Source organism: Danio rerio, chromosome 6 (genome assembly GCF_049306965.1).
Source record: "Danio rerio strain Tuebingen ecotype United States chromosome 6, GRCz12tu, whole genome shotgun sequence".
Classification (NCBI taxonomy): Eukaryota; Metazoa; Chordata; class Actinopteri; order Cypriniformes; family Danionidae; genus Danio; species Danio rerio.
In genome coordinates, this window is record NC_133181.1 from 50,804,181 (window position 1) to 50,825,377 (window position 21,197).

At 37.7% G+C, this 21,197-nt stretch overlaps 1 protein-coding gene and 1 long non-coding RNA gene across 3 annotated transcripts in view; both read right to left on the minus strand.

The window, feature by feature from the left end:
* The window catches only part of LOC141386357 (uncharacterized), a 48,813-nt gene extending 35,523 nt beyond the window's left edge, over nucleotides 1–13,290 (minus strand). The window contains exons 1-2 of the long non-coding RNA XR_012408209.1: nucleotides 13,186–13,290; nucleotides 11,733–11,926 (exon numbers count right to left, since the gene is read on the minus strand). This is a non-coding gene — a long non-coding RNA (uncharacterized lncRNA). The remainder of the gene's footprint in view (nucleotides 1–11,732; nucleotides 11,927–13,185) is intronic.
* Nucleotides 13,291–17,427: 4,137 nt separating this feature from the next.
* st7l (suppression of tumorigenicity 7 like) overlaps nucleotides 17,428–21,197 on the minus strand; it is a 30,876-nt gene continuing 27,106 nt past the window's right edge. The window contains exon 15 of one of the 2 annotated variants that reach the window (XM_073953025.1): nucleotides 17,428–17,634. In XM_073953025.1, the coding sequence (XP_073809126.1) occupies nucleotides 17,539–17,634 (96 nt within the window). In that variant the 3' untranslated portion in view covers nucleotides 17,428–17,538. The remainder of the gene's footprint in view (nucleotides 17,635–21,197) is intronic. The other variant, NM_001111156.1, reaches the window with a different exon arrangement.

The following is a 21,197-nucleotide window of genomic DNA, read 5'->3' on the forward strand; positions in this document are numbered from 1 at the left end:
GGGTTCGGTCCAGGCAATTGAACCAAGTGTGAAAGCACCCTAGGGATAGGGCTCACTAGCACTTTTGGTCAGCACCAGGGTTCATTTGATGTCAGAGTACAGTACAATTAGCTAGTGTGAACATGTGTGAACCGTACCCGAGTCTGCCTGAAAGAGGGTGGTCTGGGGTATGGTTCACGCAAACTCTAGTACAGGGGTCGGCAACCCGTGGCTCTAGAGCCGCATGCGGCTCTTTAGCGCTGCCCTAGTGGCTCCCTGGAACTTTTTCAAAAAATGTTTGAAAATGAAAAACGATGAGGGAGGTAAATATATTTTTTGTTTTAATATGGTTTCTATAGGAGGACAAACAATCTTAACGTTTTCCAATGCTGTAAAAGTGTGTAGAATATTTAATTTCAACATTTCTGTCAACGAAGATTTGCGTCATAGCCTGCGACACACGTTTCTATCAGCAGGGCGGGATGCCAGGCAGGTAGCTGTTGTAAACAAACCGGCGGCTGTGTGATGCGCCATGGAGCGCAAGCTGTCTTTGCCAAAGATGTACAGCGGGGCACGCTTTCTCATTGTCCCTCCCTGAGAGAATTCAAAGAAGCCCATCCCGATCACTCACTCAACGGTGATTATTTACAAGGTGCGATCGTTGATATGCAAACTGCATTTGAGAGCAGATTTTGCGAGTTCCGAAAGGAAAAAACGAGACTGTCTTTCCTTGACACACACCCCTGGAGATTAACCCTTCCTTGTTGAGCACATTCCCAGGAATGACTCGAGCTGATCTTGAAATGGAAATGGCAGGCTGCGTTTTATTGCACTGTTGCCCAGATAAGGGGCACGTTGTGCACGTTAATTTTAATGTTGTTTTTTGGAATCCTCAAAATAAAATAAAAAAAACATTTTAAAAAATCTGATTTCTTTATTGCATTTCTTTAATTTCATCAAAGCAAAACATAATGCAATAATATTGTAATGAAGTTAAACTTGATCATTAAACATAATTCATTAATATTTTAATGAAGTTAAACTTGATAATTAAACATAATTCATTAATATTGTAATGAAGTTAAACTTGATAATTAAACATAATGCATTAACATTGTAATGAAGTTAAACTTGATCATTAAACAATTCATTAATATTGTAATGAAGTTAAACTTGAACGTTAAACATAATTCATTAATATACTGTAATTAAGTTAAACTTGAGACGGCATCGTACAACAGAGTAGTCACGTGGCGCGTCATTCTCTACAGGATGCACTGCAGGGAAATGAACATTTAATCATGAAGGCTCAGTATGTATTTGTAGCCAACGAAGTCATTTTTATAGTAGGCTAATATAGCTAATATAAATACATACAGCATGTGTTGCCATAATTATAAGGCTTATATAAGGCTTTTAATTTTTTGCGGCTCCAGACATATTTGTTTTTGTTTTTTTTGGTCCAATATGGCTCTTTCAACATTTTGGGTTGCCGACCCCTGCTCTAGTATGACTGCAATCGTACCAAATAACGAAAGTGAACCGCCAACTGTACGACACCATTTTTTAAAACATTCATTCATGTGTGTGTGTCTGTGTATCACGTACTGTACCTTAGTGACAAGCGGGACTGAGCCAGGGCAATCACAGTGATAATGTCTGCTTGTCTCTTTCAAAAGCAGTGATGTCCTGAACGTTTAGAATAGTTTTGCGGCAGATGGACGCAAGTCGCTTTCTGTATGCCCAAAACCAAAAGATTCAGTAAAAGCAGAATGACCGCGATGTGCAGACATCTTTCCGTTTTGGTGCTTTGCTTTCGTGTCTGTCACCTACTGTAGCACAACAACAGCTTGATGATGCAAGCGTACCCGGGTTCAGAAGGAAAAAAGACAGTGTGAACACAAACCAACTGAAAAGGTGGCAATTGAACTTGGGTATGGTCCAGGCAATTGATCCAAGTGTAAAAGCACCCTAAATAGTATATTGTGTGCAACTGATCAGAAGTTACCTCAAACAAGATTTCTTCAAGAAACATCCAGTGTTATATGCAGAGATAATATTATGAAAAAAGGCAACTCTGCTTGTTCATGTCCTCAAGTAAAACCCAGACTCAATGTCAAATCATTGCTAAAATAAGACGCTTACTGAGATTGAGCAGTAAAAATAGTCAGGTTAGCATGACTCGCATTCTTCGCCATTCGTTTTGTTGTTCTGAATGAAGCACCTTGGTTTGACAGCATGCTTGTTACTAAATTTGCTGTTAAGATGGATGAGTGAACGAAGCGCTCGGGTTGTCAAGCTGCTCAGCAATGCGTGTCCAAAATGGTGGGACCATTAATCTAAAGCAACCTGAAACTTTGTCAGGTAAAGGCCGTGGAAGCTTATGCTGTCATTGTACAAATTTGCAGCGACAAAAGAGACCAAAAAGGAAAGCCGTGCTGTACAAACAGCATTCAATTACACTTCGCCTTCACATAGAGAAAAAATAAATATACATACAGCGCTCAACATACACTCACCGGCCACTTTATTAGGTACAACTAGTTGAACCACCGTTTGCCTTTAGACCTACCTTAATCCTTCGTAGGATAGATTCAACGAGATACTGGAAATATTCCTCAGAGATTTAGGTCCATATTGACATGATCACGCAGTTGCTGCAGATTTGTCGGCTGCACATCCATAAAGTGAATCTCCCGTTCCACCACATCCCAAAGGTGCTGTATTGGATTGAGTTCTGGTGACTTTGGAGTCAATATGGGTACAGTGAAGAATCCAGTCTGAGATGATTCGTGCTTTATCACATGGAAGTAGCCAACAAAACACTGTGGTCATAAAGAGATGGAAATGGTCAGTAACAATACTCAGGTAGACTGTGGCGTTGACACGATGCTCAATTGGTACTAACGGGCCCACAGTGTGCCAAGAAAAAATCCCTCACAACATTACACCACCACCACCAGCCTGAACCATTGATACAAGGCAGGATGGATCCATACTTTCATGTTGTTGACGCTAAATTCTGACCCTACCATCTGAATGTCACAGCAGAAATTAAGACTCATCAGACCAGGCAGCATTTTTCCAATCTTCTATTGTCTAATTCTGTGTGAATTGTAGCCTCAGTTTCCTGTTCTTAGCTAACAGGAGAGGCACCCGGTGTGGTCTGCTGCTGTAGCCCATCAGCCTCAAGGTTTGACGTGTTGTGTGTTCAGAGATGCTCTTCTGCATACCTCGGTTGCAACAAGTGGTTATTTGAGTTACTGTTGCCTTTCTATCAGCTGGAACCAGTCTCTGACCTCTAGCATCAACAAGGCATTTGCGCCCACAGAACTGCCAATCACTGGATATTTACTCTTTTTTCGGACCATTCTCTGTGAACCATTTTCTGGTTGTATGTGAAAATCCCAGTACATCAGCAGTTTCTGAAATACTCAAACCAGCCCGTCTGGCACTACCAACCATGCCACGTTCAAAGTCACTTAAATCACCTTTCTTCCCTTATGGTGGCACAGTGGTATCACAATCGCCTCACAGCAAGAAGGTCGCTGGTTCAAGCCTCAGCTGGGTCAGTTGGCATTTCTGTGTGGAGTTTGCATGTTCTCCTTGTGTTCGTGTGGGTTTCCTCCAGGTGCTCCGGTTTACCCCACAAGTCCAAAGACATGTGGTATAGAATTGGGAAAAGTAAATTGTCCGTAGTATATATGTATGAATGAAAGTGTATGGATGTTTCCCAGTGATGGGTTGCAGCTGGAAGGGCATCCGCTGTGTAAAACAAATGCTGGATAAGTTGGCGGTTCATTCTACTGTGGCAACCCCAGATTAATAAAGGGACTAAGCCGAAAAGAAAATGAATGAATAATCACTTATAATCAGAATTCAGATGATCATTCACACAATTAGAATTAAATCATGTAGTTTGGTGCGGATCTTTAACAAAACTAACTTTTCCAGCTTTGCTACGTTGCCAAGCCATTGTTTACTGATGTTTTGGCACTCAGCGAGTGTTAGTTTTGGACCCTACGCAGAAGTGATTCTGATCTCAAGCCATTCTAATTGGTGTCATGTTGTAAGACAGAGCAGCTCGTAGCTGTTTGACCGGATTTGTTTTCGCCTCTGTAATTCTTATATCAAGACTATGGTCTCGAAGGGCGCCAATAGCTCTCTATTGTTGCTTCATTTTCAGCATCCCATCCAAAGATACATTTTTCCAATAGTGGAATGTCAGAAATTTCCCACAGCCCGTCTGATTATGTTTTCCGTTGTTCAACAGTTCCACCTCACACCTCGCCTTTGCCAGAAAAACTTCTGTGTTGAGAAAGACTTGTGGAAAACATGTCAGAGTATGTTTACTTTTGAACATTGTAAAATTACCCCCTTGGCAGCGTGTAACCACTATGCGGTCGGAGCTCAAATTTATGTACGTTCCTCAACAGAATCGGCTAACATTTTAATTAGCACACTAATCCGTACAAGGACGTATTGATGGAGTCAAGGCGCTGAAAGCTAAAATAGTATTCACTGCGTTTTGTTCTTTGGAAAGGACTTTGTGTATATTCATCAAGTCACATGATCCGCGTGTCCTCAGAGTCCAATTTGTGTGTGGTCCTTACAACTGCATTCATTTTCAGTCAGTCGTCCAAGATAACGATCTTGTTACGCTGAAAACAAACCAGCTGTTTCAAACTATACTTATAGGCGAGACAGTTGAACAAACCTGAACAATTGGATCCTTTAAAATGCATCTTTCAGTTCAAATGATGCTTAAAAATCCAATGAGGTGATATAAGCATGCAATGATTAGTTTGTTTAAAACTTAAACCCTGAACTTTACACTTTAAAACATATTGAGATGAGTAGTATGGTGCTTATAAAACTTTTTAATTGCAATTTTTACATGGCAAACACTACTAAATGTATTGTTCACTGGAACCACCCGAGCAACCACACAGCAAGACACTAAATACATTAAGAACTGTTTAGAAAAATCCTGACAACTACCCAAAACACCCCTGATAGCAATCAGAAAATTATTCAAAATATTATTATCTATAGAAACATTGATCAGGGGTGCCCAAACTTTTCTTATAAAAGCCAAAAAAAAAAAAAAAAAAAAAAAAACTTGATTAAGGTTTGTGGGTCGAAGTTAAATATTCTAAACCGTATGACATTTAATTTGCCATGGGTAATTTCCTAATTTATTTGCTAATATTTAAAAATAACTAGAAAAAGATGCTTTAAAATATATAAATTATTGATGCATTATCATTTTTACCATTTTATAATGAACTTATTATAGTAAAAACATAAACAAATCCATTTATAAGACAATAAAGTTCAATGCTGAATACACTAGTCGAGTTGCTCCTGCCTTTACCTTGCACTGATGTCTGACGCATGGTCCTCTATCTGTCCACTGACAGTATTTCCATTTTAAATGTCTGATTCATTTACATTTAATTCAAACAACTTTTTTGGTAGCTCCCCAATTAAATAAAGAGACTAAAGGTTACATTCGGTTACATTAAATGATGATCTCTGTCAAAGGTGTTTGGCCCAACCAATTCCCATCATTCTCCCTCTCTTTTCAGATGGCCAAACTAAAGGTTACCATGGACCAACTTTGGCCCGCGGGGCAAAGTTTGGGCACCTCTGCACTAGATAATTGCTTCTGTTACACGAAACATTATTATAGGATATATTATAAATAAATAATTGGTATATGGTGTGCATTGTTTTCTAATATTCTAAAAATTGATCATTTGTTTCCCCCAGTTACCACTTTAGGACTTTGTCAGGTTTTTCATTTCAATACATTTTTGGGGCATTTTTCATTGAATTGGGCCATCTCATCCCAAGCTAATTTTAAAACATGTTTGTGTTTCTGTGTTTGTGAGTCAGAGTATGTCTGTGCTGTATGTGTGCACACTTGCATGGGAAAAAAGAGCAAGAAAAAGAGAGTACATGCTTTTCTTACATAATAAAAGAATACTTTGTGAAAAAAGCTTCCTGTTGTCAAGTATACTTGACTAGGGCTGTACAGTATATCGCTTTAGCATGGATATCGCAATGTGATCATTCACTGTAGTCATATTCCACCATAAGCAATGTTGAGTTCGTATTACAATTTATGTGCTTTTCAGGCCTGTGACTGTATAACGATTCGAAACGCATTCAGGAATATTTTACATTATGTAACTTTAATAATTGATTTTATTGAATTGCTTTTATTATTCAATTACCGTACCTAAATACAGCCCTAAATTTAACTATAAATATTTTTAGTAATATAAAAAGTGAATAAACCCTTTGCCTTTAAATTATTAAGAAAATGAACTATATGCATAATTATAAAAAGTTAAAACAACAGTTTCAAATGACAACGGTTTTACTCACTTTTTTAAGTATAGTCACTTTTAAGCGTACTCACTTTGTGAAGTTTATTTATGAACTAATTTCAAGAGGATCACGTGCTTATGATTGCTTGCGGCTGATCCGACAATTCCTAAGCCACTATAAAAACCCTAAGTTCCATATAGCAGCCATCTTTGTTTGGAAGAATCCCCCTGCCACCCCTACTCCTTCTACTTTACTAGATGGGTGGCACGGTAGCCCAGTGGTTACTGTTGCCTCAAATCAAGAACATCACTGGTTCTAGTCTTTCCCAAGCCAGCCAACATTTCTGTGCAGAGTTTACATGTTCTCCCTGTGCTCACGTGGGTTTCCCCCAGGTTTCATCCCACCTTCCAAAAACATGCAACTTAAGTCAATTCACTAACTCAAATCGGCACCATAGACATGCTCCAAGTAAGTGGTTATCTCTTAAGAGCAATCACTATCTGTTCATTAGCTACTACAGCAGGGGAGTTCTCGAGATCTACCTGTGCTTAAACTTCCCTTCACCTTGCAAACCCGAGGGAGCCCCGGGCTCGAGGATCTTATGAGCTCAGGGCTGTCTCCCAGGACAGCATGCCAAACAAGCTTTATACTCAATCATCAGCTAAGTGTGAACTCTTTAAAAGTAATTTAAAGGAGCAGTAGGTGATCCCGCAAAATACCACCTTGTAAGCATAATAGCTCTAAAAACACAGTCTTCCTGAACGCGGACCGTAAAGATGACAGTAGACAACACACTAGATCATGTCATTCGCCAATTAGAAAACTTTATCGTACTTTATAATACTACAATTCCTAATGAAAAACTATTATATCTAGCACGTTTTCAGTTGTTTAGCAAGCAAAACTTGCCATAATGTGCAATATTTTATGATTGCAAGGATTGTTGGTCTCACTCTCTCACATGCTTTGACCTAAAGCGACTCTTCATAGTGGTTGGCAGGCGACGTGCAGGAATTACACGTATTACCAAGCCATACATGCAATTTCAGACAGAACATTCAAAGTAGCATGATGAACAATACACTGTAGGGAGAGCGTCACAGGTTGTCATTGTTCAAAAATGAACCAAAGTGAATATAAAACCATCATCACCTCAGAAAAACAGGCTAAGCCTAATAGCGCCATTTACTGAAGTTTTATTGTTAAACTAAATAAAATTTTACATTGTCGATGCTGTACAAGGGCCCTTATAAAGTTGAAAATATTCACATCAATCTTTGACCGGGAGACTTTAGTGACTGAACAACACTCCTGTGCATATAACTAGTTCGTAACAACAAAATCTACATCAGCTTTGCGTGACAAAAATAGTCTTAAACATAACATTACCTGTCTAAAAGAAATCCTTTAGCCTTAGTGTCATTCTTCCTCCAGCGAGTAAAGCTAACTGTTTCTCTGACAATAATTTGCACACCTCTCAAAATTCGTCAAAATCAAGCATTCATCAGCTCAGCAGTATAAAAATATGATATATTTTACAGAATAAAGTGTATATAAAACGATCAGTCTCCTACAAATCACACTTTTTTATAAAAACCAGGTATTGAAACTGCAAACACACATTTGCATCTTTATGAATACCTTTGCTTGTACGGGAATGCTTTATTGTGAGTGGTGGTATACTTCCCACTGTAGGCTTTAATCCACAAATCCAGAGCAAGTGTTTGGTCTTGAGGGCAGATTTATAGTGGAGATAAGCGTTATATATACGTGACCTTTGGGGACGAGTGTGGCTTGGCTCCCAGATATGAGTAGATGGGAGCTTTAGCACGCTTGCTGTCAGACGGAGCTTACCAGGCCGGCGGCGTGGGATTAACACATAAAAACGCTTATCTTGTGAGTCAGCTGGCAAGAATGCAGCTCTTCCAAAACCTGCGATGCACAACAGAGGCACCGCAACACTCCGAGGAGGAGCACAGGAGGGCTTTTATTATTTGTTAAAGACAGTTTGGGGAAGACATGTATGAGAAAGTTCTTAGCAACTGCAGGGCAACAGCCCAGAGTGTCATGTCGTGTCATGTCCTGTCCTGTCAACCAAATAGCAAAATTGTATCACTCTGACTGGACACCTTGTTGTGAACGTATAATAAAGCAGTGCATTAAAACTCATTAACACATACTAGTTTACTATGAGGCTTTTCACACTTGAAATTGTTAACCTTGGGTCATTCTAAACCATGGAGAAATGGAAATCTTGGGTTATCTGCAATCACATTTCACACTCCTAATAATATGTCTGGGGTTAACAAATAATCCTGGATATTTATTGACATACATTTCACACTGTACACTTCTAAACCCTGAGTTCATCTCCTTATTTGTATATTAGTGGTGTTACTCTGGCTGATTAGATGAACCGCAGGTAACCTTTTTACAAGGCATTGCGCATCTTGCCAGTTATAAAATATTTTGCCATGTCGGATTTACGCCTCATGAGTTACACAGACAAAAAACAAAGACAATACATTTACTTACTCCATTTCCTTCTAGTTCTTGATTTACCAGAGGTTGACACAGCGGAATGAACCACCAATTACACTGGCATATGTTTTATGCTGCAGATTCCCCTACCTGCAACAACACAATTTTTGTGACTGTGGGGGAACCAACATGCACACTCCAGAGAGTAAGACCTCCTGGTCCAGCCGGGACTCAAACCAGTGAACTTCTTGTTGTGAGCTGACAATATTAATAACCACCATGCACCGGACAAAAGTACAAACAAATGTGAACAGGAGCAAAGCATGTCATCTTACCATCTCAGGAACACTACAGTTTACACAGTTACATCATTTAATTTTCTTTCGCTTTACCGGGGCCGGGTTGCAGGAGCAGCAGTCTCAGGAGAGAACTGCAGACTTCCCTCTCCCCAGACACATTTCTCTAGCTCCTTCAGGATCCCAGAGGCGTTCCCAGGCCAGCCGAGAGACATAGTCCCTCCAGCGTGTCCTTGGTGCTCCCCGAGGCCTCCATCCGGTGGAACATGCCTAGAACACCTCCCTAGGTTGGCGTTCAGGAGGCATCTGAAAGAGAGGCCCGAGCCACCTCAGCTGACTTCTCTCGATGTGGAGGAGCAGCGGCTCTACTCCGAGCTCCTCTCAGGTATCAGAGCTCCTCACCTTATCTATAAAGCAGGTCGCACACCAAAAGCGCCGCTCGGCGCCGCGACACGGCGCGCACATGACATTTTAAAGTATCACACACCAGACGCGCACATTCGAATGATACTGTATTTAACATGAAACTAATCAGATGGCGCTCTGTGGCGCGGCTGAAAAATGAACTGCGTCCTGAGCCGTGGACGGGCGCCGCCGACAGCCGGCGACTTGCGGCGCCGGTGTGTGTATCCTGATAGAAACCTATGTTTAGAATTCTAAAATGCATGGCGCTGCGTGGCGCTGCGCGGCGCGCCACCGAGCGGCGCTTCTGGTGTGCGACCTGCTTAAGAGTACACAATGCCACCCTGCAAAGGAGACTCATTTCGGCCGCTTGTATCCGAGATCTTGTCCTTTCGGTCATGACCCAAAGCTCATGACCATAGGTGAGAGTAGGAAAATTGAGAGCTTTGCCTTTCGGCTCAGCTCCTTCTTTACCACAACGGACCGATACATCAACCGCATTACTGCTGCCGCTGCACCAATACGCCTGTCAATCTCACCTTCCATCCTTTCCTAAAACCCGAAGACACTTGAACTCCTCTATCTGGGGTGAGGACTTATCTCCAACCTGAAGATGGCAAACCACCTTTTTCCGGTGGAGCACCATGGCCTCGGACTTATCTTTTATCACCTTAAATGTATTTTTTAAAGAATGCTGTTTACATGATGCATGTTTCCCGTTACTTACGTCACATGAGTCTGTTGCCAAGCCTCCAGCAGCAACAAGAAAACACCACTCCGTTTCAAACTGAACAAAGACAACAATGGGTTAACACCACATATCCAGAGAAGGGTTTTAATAGCCTTGGGTGAACTGTAGTCCTAACACCAGTAAAAAATTACAGGTGTGAAACGTGTCTTTACTGGAAGTTAAAGCAGTGTTAAACACACATTAAAGAAAAATGCATGCTGCTTTTGGTTTCTGTACAGCTTTTGCCGTGTAAAGATGCCATTAGATTATTCAGTGTCAGTAACAGAAGTGTGAGCTCACATACCTTTGAAACGATGATTTCAAAATTGTAATTGTAGCAAAATGATCACAGGCAAATCCTGCAGCGCATTATTATAATTTCATTATATTTTTTATTGTAAGCACCATTTATAGACGTGTGATATGTTGTAACAGACATTAATTAAATTTACTATATAGCACAGCCTTGTATAAAAGCAGTATTTTCTGCAAACATTGCTTGCTTGATTGTCACTAGGTTTTGTTACCCTCTGTGCTTTAATCCTGCAGTAAACTGCCAACCTGAACAAATCCAGACCCCCAGAGAGCAGCAGTTAAGACGCCCCAAATGTACTTAATCCAGCCGTAGGCACCGGCTCTGTCAGAACACAGTGAACAAGCCTGTGATGGTATCAAGCGTAACATGTCTTCATCCTTTACAGGCAATATCTGAGCTGTTCTTTCAGGATTTGAACCTCTTTAAGGCAAGGCAAATCTAGCACCGGTTCAACTTGGAATTTTTAGCCTTTCATAAAGTGTTTTCAATCTAATGTAAAGAAAACATTAAGTGTTTATGTCTCCACAATTTATCAGTGTCTGTTGATTTTAGTAGCAATACATATTTTTTAAGGCTTTTAGCTCAATTTTTTTTCTGCACTAAGCATTAAATAATCCACTTAAGGAGCACTTATAATTTTAAATCTACAGTTTATACAGAGGGATATCATTCATTCATTCATTTTCCTTTGGCTTAGTCATTATTTCAGAGGTTGCCACAGCGGAATGAACCGCCAACTATTCCAACACATGTTTTAGCAGCGGATGCCCTTCCATCCGCAACCCAGTATTGAGAAACACACACATATACACACACACACACGCACACACACACACACACACACATTGTCTTGAGGTTGTTTAATATGATGCAAATTAGTTTATATGTGCGAATTGATTGGTCAGAAATGACAAGACTTTCCACTCAGCCAATCGCCATAGACAAGGGGAAAAAAAAAAAAGTAGTAACTGCAGTTTGAAGCAAAGTAGTGGAGTAAAAGTACCAATACAGCACTAAAAATGTACTCAAGGGAAAGTGAAAGTGCACATTTCTAAAACTACTAACTAAATTACAATTCCAAAGAAAAACTACTCAGTTACAGTAATTTGAGTGTTTGTAATTTGTTACTTTACTCCACTGGTTACCCTGGCCTCTTTTTTGTAGCTCTTTTCCACTCTACATTGTGTACCTTATGGAGCTTCATTCTGACCCTGCACAACCCCGTCTGACCGCTGAATGGATGACAGCCAAAGAAAGCAGGTGGCAGCGGGATCTTTGATGATCATACGCTATGCATTCGTCTCATATGTAGCTGTGAACATCCAAGTCCATGCCAAATATGTTGAAAGGCATAGCTGCACTTTAAAGACACCACAGCGAAACCTGGGAAAGAATTTTGAACAATTTTGTGTTTAACTTTGGCAACCATCTTTTATAAAGACACAAGCAGTTGGACAGTAGCTGGTGAGTGCATATTAAATGTATTTTAATTTTATATTGAACAAAAATACAGTAAAATGATGACCATTTTACATTTTAAAATATTTTTCTATTTTATTAATTTTTTTTATTGTTTGTTACAGGTATAGTAAGAAAATATAGCTGTTTTAATAATTATAATTTTAGTTTGATAATAATTACAAAAACTATGAATCCCAGTTAAAAGGCTTCGTCCCAGCTCAGAAGAGGCTGTAGCGCTAAGACAGTACAGGAACTGAAGGAGTGTGTTTATTTACAGGTTTGTTGAAACCACTCAGTGATGTTGACTATTTACAGTAGCCATATACAGGAGAAAAACTGTCTAATCTGAAATTATATTTACAAAGCCCACAGGGACACATAACATGGAAAGATGGTTATTCAGGCATCAATACTCCTCACACATCAGAGGAGCTTCTTCTCCTCTATGGTGACCGCTTGAATATAACTTTATCGGCAGACCAGATAATAATAATAAACAGCTGAATCAGGGCACTAAGAAATGTAACGTTAGAAGTCAAACAACAATACAATTTACACCTGATGTATTAGATGAAAGCCACCTATCTGTTTAATAGGGTATATGCCGAGCTAGTGCTGTTTCCATGCTGATACACTTCCGGTGACCTGTTATTGTGAACTTTTTTTCCACTTTATACGGTTCCTTATACCGCATCGATGTTGTAATTTCATTAAAATACATTCAGTTAAATAAACTTTAGCATTTATTTAGTTGCTCAAGCGTAAAGCAAGACAAAAAGCTGTTTACTCGCACGCGCCCGTCAGAATCGGCAGGCTAACGCAGAAGCTCCATTGGATATACTAGGGTAAAATAAATGCTCATATTATAAAGACATGACGGGGGGAAATGTAATGTAATGCAGTGCTTCTTGTACAATCTGAGACCCACTTTAAATCGGATATCACTCAGCCAGTGGAGATCGCTGATTTTTAAAGAAAACATACCTTAAACGCACCTGACTTTGCGTTGGCATTTAATTAGCCGGAAGCGCTAAACCCTGGCAAATTAAAAGTCCTATTAGCATGCTTCGGCATATACCCCATTATTGTTTTAGTTTAGCCAAATTAAAAGTAGTATATTGTTTCAGCATAATTATATCAAAACGTGCAAAAAATAATATCACCGTATAAATTATATTCACCTTACTTTCGCGCTTCGACCAGCGGTTATGAATATGACCAAATAAGATAGCAGTCTGCAACATTTGCACAAAGTAAACAAACGAGTCATTAGGTGCGTTCGACATGAAGCTCAGCTGCAGCCGGTGATCAACGAGATTAGCCGAGCGCAGGCGGGGCGGAGTTGAAAACGGAGCCGTCAAGACGGACAGCTGGACACTTCGGGACTCAAAGTTGCTGCAGTCATGATGACCGATCACATGGCGTCATCATATTTCTTTTGTTATTTTTATTTATAACAACAAAACATTTACAAATAAAACAGAATACAGGCTCTTCAAACTGTAGTTCCTTTTTAAACAATAAGAGAGAATTATGAATAAAATATATAACAAATGCATGAGAGAAATAAGAGGAAATGAGAGGTTAATATAAACATAAAAACGAACAGGTCTATTAAATACAAAGCAATAAGCATAAATTCTAGGAGTTAAACATCAATCTTTAGGCTAATACTTCTTGTTTGAATCTGCTTAAAAAGGGTTTACATATATGTACATTTATAGATATAAAAATTTCCCATGTAAAAAGCAAAACAAGGTGTTTTGATTAGGTCTTAATAAATGACATTATTTTGGATGATGAATGAATTTTCAAAAAAGCATTTTAATCCAAAAAGATTGTGTTGAAAAGAACAAAAGGTAAAATAAGTGAGCTATGTATAAGTTTCCCAGAAAGAGCAGGTAGCCTTTAAACTGCTCGATAGAAAATAAAATATATATTTATATTATAATAATAAAGCCATTTTATAATTATTTAAAGGGCCATGAAACCCCCTCGTTTCAGCAGGGTGTTTTCACACCTCTTCTTTGGAAAAAGTCAGAAAAGTGGGGGTGTCCAGCTCTGTTTAGGGGGGAGTGTCGGAGAAACTAAAGTGGGAGGGTGTGGGAGTGTCTATTTGGGCACGCGCGAGTTTCAGTCAAAATACACAGGAGAAAGGGATGGTGTTTAACCTACATGGACATCTGTAGTCGAATTATTTGCCAAATTATTAAATGTTGGACTTTAACTGCAGTTTGGCTCTTTCATTCAGGGAATTCATTCATGCCCCTCGCGACAAATGAGATATTTGATTCGAAGGTCTGCTCTATGCGTGTATTTTTCATGCAATGTTTGATACCGCACGGCGAATGAGAGAAAAAAAACTCAGCATTTCCCGGAAACTTAGATGCACACGGCAGGTAGCGTCCGAAAGCCGCGTGTGTTATTCCGGTCACAAAATGCGGTGCTAACATGTTTGCACTCAATGCAATAGTTAACTTATTTGATACGAACAAACTGAATATACAAAGAGCACTGGTCACTCACTTACCAAATCTGTAGAGACAGGACAATCACCAGCAACTAGAGCCGCGTCTTTATGAAGAGAAGACTACATCCGGAATCCGGATTTTAGCGTTTGCAGATGAGAACAGCTCTCAGGTAAACAATAATCCTCCTTAGACACGTAAATTATTGTTGTTGAGCGTCGCGTACACTGTAATCCACACGTGATCCAGATGAGCTCTCACAGGGAGAAAATGAAAACGAAACTTAATGGCAGCAAACTGTAAAAGCAACACTTCACGCTTGTTTTGCCAACACAACGTGGCGTCTCTGTGGTGTAAAGACGGTGACACTAATGAATATTAATGAAGTTGCACAATAGAGCGCGCTGATTGGTTTGAACCAACCCTTACTCATGCATTAATGCATCACACTGTAAGACGTAATAAGACACACTCTGGCACAGACGCCCAGTCTGCACGCTGGAATACAACGCTATTATGTCATGACCGTGACGCAGCTTCAAAAATTCGTTTCAAACAGGAAGTACGAATTTGCTTGAAATAACGCAAAAACAACCAATTTACACTTTTTAGTGAAATATAGGTGTCCTAATAGTGTTTTTAGCAGTGTGGGACACATATACGACTGTCAACAGCTCAAAAAATGTGTTTTGGTGTTTCGTGACCCTTTAATAAAATAGTTCTTTACTTTAATTTGTTAAGAGAGCTTTAGGGTGGCAGGATCAATGATGATGATTTTCTTATTTCAAGTCTGTAAGACTTATTTAGGTTATTCACTAATATATACACTAAAATATATCATTTAAATCGTTCATGGAGATGAATGCAGTAAATAGTCTGTATAAAAAAGTTAAAAAATAAACCTGTGCAAACAAGCTAACCTTTATAACCAGATTATTTAACAAAAGATGATACTGCAGTAAAATATTTGTAGTCTTTTAATAAGCAAGATGTGTACAGAATAGAGAGGGTGTGAAAAGTGAATTGTTTGTTTTGAAACTTTTGAATTGGAATTTGTCCAATTATAAACCCGAAATACACGTGTTTGTTGTCATGTGGTGAACTCGGCCAATCGTGTAATATCGGTGTCGTCATCAAAGCTCCTGCAGTCGCTCTTCAGAAGCTGCATGGTCTGAGTTTGCCGTCTGATCCCGGAGCGCTGTCGCGGTACTTTGATGCCACATGTGACAGTCACGTGGCGTCGGCGCAGCATCAATCCGGACAAGATTTCTAACCAGAATGCACCGCTTTAAGACAGATTTCGATCGATCTGCGCAGCGCTGCATGAAGTCGAACGCACCTTTTGGCTAACGGTAATCCAAACGCACATGTTTTGAAGCGGCTAGACTTACTGACACACCGGAAGCCATTCAAGTTCAAAATTCCCGCGCCCGTTCTTTTCTTTCTTTCTTATTTCTTTTCTTTTCTTAACTGGTCTCTGGCTCTTAGTACGCCGTTTAAACCACATTTCTGAATGTTTACGTTAAAATAGATACGACGTGGAAAATGGTGTTAGGCCTACATTGTGTGTAAAAAGTATACACCCATGTCAGTTTGCTGTTCGAACAGCAGTTAAAATAATAATAATAATAATAATAATAATCATCATAATAATTAACATAATTTTAAAAACATAAATAAAATTTGATGATAGGAATTTTTTTTTTGCTGTTCTTTTTTAAACAATTCCTTAACAGTTGGAAGAAAATGTTAGTGAATGCTTTGGAATGCAAAATGCATTATCATCACTGCATAAATTATGGCTTATCAATAAAAAGAAGATCAAAGTGCTCTTGAATGATAGGAATCTATAACTCAATAAAATATAACTTCAGTTAACATTGTTTTTTTCAACGTGATGCTTTTCTTTTAACAAATGCTGGTGAAACATTTTTTAAGTCATCAAAATCTTATCTCTCCAATCTTATTTAAATATGTGCAATCATATTTGAATCAGTGTTGGGAAAAGTTACTTTAGAAAGTAGTGCAATACAATATTAAGTTAATCCCAAAAAAGTAACTAGTTGCGTTACTTTTATGGTAAAGTGCTATGTTACTTTTGAGGCTTGATTTCTTTCAGAACTCTTTTTTTTTTCTTTTTTTCTGTTTAATAAAGGAGTTTTGGAATTAACATCACACTGTATAACCTACTGTACACCTTCATTTACCTTTAAAAAAAACACACCCAAAAAATTATATTTTCGGATAAGGTTGTCAGAGATCTTCCTGACCCCAGAGCTCTACATGCCGTGTATATAGATTATTAAAATTTTAAAGCGATGTGTTTGCTACTTTTGTACTATTTGTCTTACATTAAATCACTGTCCATTGAGACAATCCCCTTTTCCTTTTCTTTGTTACGATCAAAATAATGAACATAATCTGTGTGATTCATTATCATCATGACTACTTTCATTTTAATTCAGCAATTTACTTTTTAAAAAGCTAATTAAGTAAACTAAAAAGAACTTGTTAGTTAGAAAAGTAATATTATTACATAACTCCCGTTACTTGTATGCATTACCCCCAACACTGATTTTATTATTCCTCAACCATCTCCAGAAAGCAACGCTGGCTACTCCAGCTATTTGTAAAGCAGCACCACATCATCATTACATGCCATATCATAACCACAATACCTGACAGTCTTTTATAATGTCTTGTTTACAATCTAATCAAGCTTTTATTCTATTCCAGGAAGACTATAGAACTGTGTAAACATCATCAGTGTAACCAACTCACCCTCTTGTTGTGGATCTGAACCGGTGTTTAGCAAGCTCTTCTAAAAAGATTTTCTGTTGAATCTTCACGATAACCAAAGCTCTTCTTCTTCCTCTGTGTCTGCATCAGCACTGCCCTGTCTATACTGTCACTTCTTTCACAACCATTGCAATAAATACTGTATGAAAAAGAGTGTCACAAAAAGAGCCAAACAGTTTTATTGTCAGTTCACCTTACACGTTACATGTACAGTAGTGTTTTCCAGTGCAAGTATGTGTGTGTCTGTGTGTGAAGGGTGTGTGCGGGTCAGACATTTGTTAGTTGATGCCACAGGCAGGAGGGCATAAAACTCTCCATCTTGTCTGCAAAAAAGCCCAGTGGTGCAAAGAGGGTGCTGAAGAACTGCAGGAAAAAAAGAGGAGACAGTCAGAGGAATCTGTGTGGAGTAACATTTATAAGTAGTGATGCTAACCTACATAATGACCTGAATAATATGTATTCAAGATTTTACAATTTTTTTTTTTACTCTGTACTGTACTTACTGTGTAATATATACAAAATTGAATAATGTGTGTGAATATACAGACAATTTACAATTATATATTCAGATTAAAATATATGATTTACCCGGGACTTCTACCTACAGTGTATATATATATATATATATATATATATATATATATATATATATATATATATATATATATATATATATATATATATATATATATATATATATACTTTATATTATAAAATATACTTATATATATATACTTATATATATATTTTTTTATATTTATTGAGATTTGCATTTTTATATTCAGATTTACTATTTTAATATTCAGATATACTCACATTTGCCTTAATATATTTAGAGTTGTACCTGTTTTTTTGTATTTCTATATTGACAGTGGACATATATACATTCATACTTAATATACATTTATAGATTCACGAATTATATTTCTACATAATCACATTTACATTTTTAGGCTTTTAGGCCCATTTTATTCATATTTACATATTTACATACCTCCTATGAAATATTTAACCTTTTTAGATATTTTTATGTTTTTTTTGTTTTGTTTTTTTTGAGTGTTGGGGGTGAGAAAGACAAAACACTGTTGTCCAAAAACTGGCCTATCTTAGTTATTTAACTTAATGAACCTAGTTAAAATGCACTTAAACTGAATATTATTATCTTGCAAATTAACTAGTTAAATATATTATATACTATTATCATGGCAAAGACAAAATAAATTTATTGGAAAAATATACCAAATCTTCTCTCCATTAAACAGCACTTGGGAAATATTTGAAAAAAGTTTACACATTTCACAGGAGGACTAATCATTTTGCCTTCAATGTCATATTTAGGATTTATAAATACATTTCTAGATTTAAATTTAGAAATTCAGATTTAAACTTACATGTTGCCAATTAATATAATACAGTTGAACTCAAAATAGTTTGCCCTCCTGTGAATTTCTTTTTTAAGTATTTGACAAATGATGTTTACCAGAGTAAGGAATTTTTCACAGTATTTCCTATAATATTTTTTTCTTCTGGAGAAAGTCTTATTTGTTTTATTTTAGCTAGAATAAAAGCAGTTTTTAATCTTTTTTAAAACCATTTTAAGGTTAATATTGTTAGCCCCCTTAAGCAAAATTTATTTTGGTTGTTTAAAGAACAAAGTACTGTTACAATGATTTACCTACTGTAATTACCCTAACTTGCATTATTAACCTAATTAAGTCTTTAATTTTCACTTTAAGCTGTATAGAAGTGTCTAGTCTAATATTATTTACTGTCATCATGACAAAGATAAAATAAATCAGTTATTAGAGATGAGTTATTAAAATTATTATGTTTAGAAATGTGTTGAAAAAAATCTTGTTTCCACTAAACAGTATTTGGGGTAAAAATATACAAGGGGGGCTAATAATTGGGGAGAATTATTAATTATGACTTCAATTGTATTGTGCTGCCTTTCATCTTTAAACTGAAGTATGAGGGTGGCTGATCTGAGCAGATGCTGACGTGCATATATACAAGAACCACGAACAAAGTCCAAAGTAGCAAGCTTGGACACAAGTTTAGTGTGTTGTCTGGCTCATTCATAGACTACACAAATGCTCTCAGAGAAAGTTGCCCTTAAAGAGTCTGAAGAGCGAGACATAAGTATGATAGAGTTCGTCCTTCTGGGATTCAGCATGGAGGTCCTGACAGACACAAACAAGAGGAGAAAAAAACACAACGCTGGATGGCAACCAACTAGAGGACTACAAAACTGGAATGAAACCATTCCACTGAAAAGCACCACAGCTCAATCCACCATAAACAAGGCCCTAATGTGTTTATGAAGCGATACATTTCACGGATGAACAGATGTTTATGACGGAATTTGGGAAAGGAAGTCTTCGGAAAACCCCAGGAAGGATAAAGCCTGGAGAGGTATCGTCCATTTCTTTTTTAAATCCAGATCTAGGAAATAGATAGTGCTAACGTAAATACATGTTGTATCAAGACAAATGAGGTTGATAAAAAGATAAAGACCAACGAGGCTGCATGTCCTCGCAATTTAGGAGTTTGTTTGCAATTACAAATTAGGACTAGAAGAACAAGATGTTTGTAGTGGACAAAGAACAAAGCGTTTATGTGCCGAAGGAGGGAGTATAATGGAAAAGACCGACTTTGAATGCGTGTCGAAGGTGAGGCTCTTCCGTGATGTGTGGAGCAAGAATTCAAAAGTAGTTCTGAAATCAATCATGCGCTATTAATTCAGCCGAATGAATGTAAACAGTGATAAGAGAAGAACGCAGTGCAGTTAAATGCTCATCCTGGCCATTGGAAAGGCTAAAGGTTGTTCTGCAAACTATTTAAAAGCCTGTTTGTCTTCACTTCTGCTACTTAATGTCTGTTCTCTCTTCTCCTACCTTCCTCACTGACTCAATGCAAGTTATTGAGTATTGAGAATATGTACATTAGGACTGCATAATATATCACTTCAGCGTCGTTATTGAAATGTGCACATCTGCAATAGTCACATCGCAGGATCTGCAATGTAAAAATAAGTATTATAATTAACCCAGAGCCACAAAAACACTTATAATTTGTGAAATCATTTATTTTCCTTCAACTTAGTCTTATTTATCAGGGGTCGCCACAGCGGAACGAACCACAGCGAGTTTAAATTTCGCAGCGGATGCCCTTTCAGTGGGGGAAATCGGAGCATCCAAAGGAGACTCACACGAATAAGGGGAAATATGCATACTCCACACAGAAAAGCCAACTGGCCCAGTTGGGACTCAAACTAGCAATCTTCTTGCTGTGAAAACGACAGTGGTAACCACTGATCCCCCGTGCTGCCCACAATTGCGGAGTCATTTTAAACCACAAATGACCAAAACATTTATCGTTTTTGTGTGTTTTTATCATGGAAAGGGAATTAATATTGTGTATGACTCCTATGAGCTTGGAAGACTGCATCCATACATCTCTGCAATGACTCAAATAACTTATTAATAAAGTGATCTGGGTTGTATAGAAGTGTCTTGAAAAATATCTAGTAAAATATTAAGTACTGTCATCATGGCAAAGATAAAAGAAATCAGTTAATAAAAATGAGTTATTAAAACTATTATGTTTAGAAATGTGTTAAAAAAATATTCTCGTTAAACAGAAATTGGGAAAAATTAAAACAAGGAGGCTAATAATTAGGGGGCTAATAATTCTGAATTCAACTTTTTATACAGCTATCTTTCTAATATTTTGAAATTTTGGAAAGACTTTTTCATTACGCAATATTAAAATTAGTTTTGAAAAATTTAACATTATACATAATGATTGTATAATATAGCAAAGCTTCAATTTTTGTATAAACAAAATATTCTACTTTTCAAAGATTTATAATATACAATATATACTTCCCAAGCAATATTTAATAGAGAGAGAAACAGTAATAG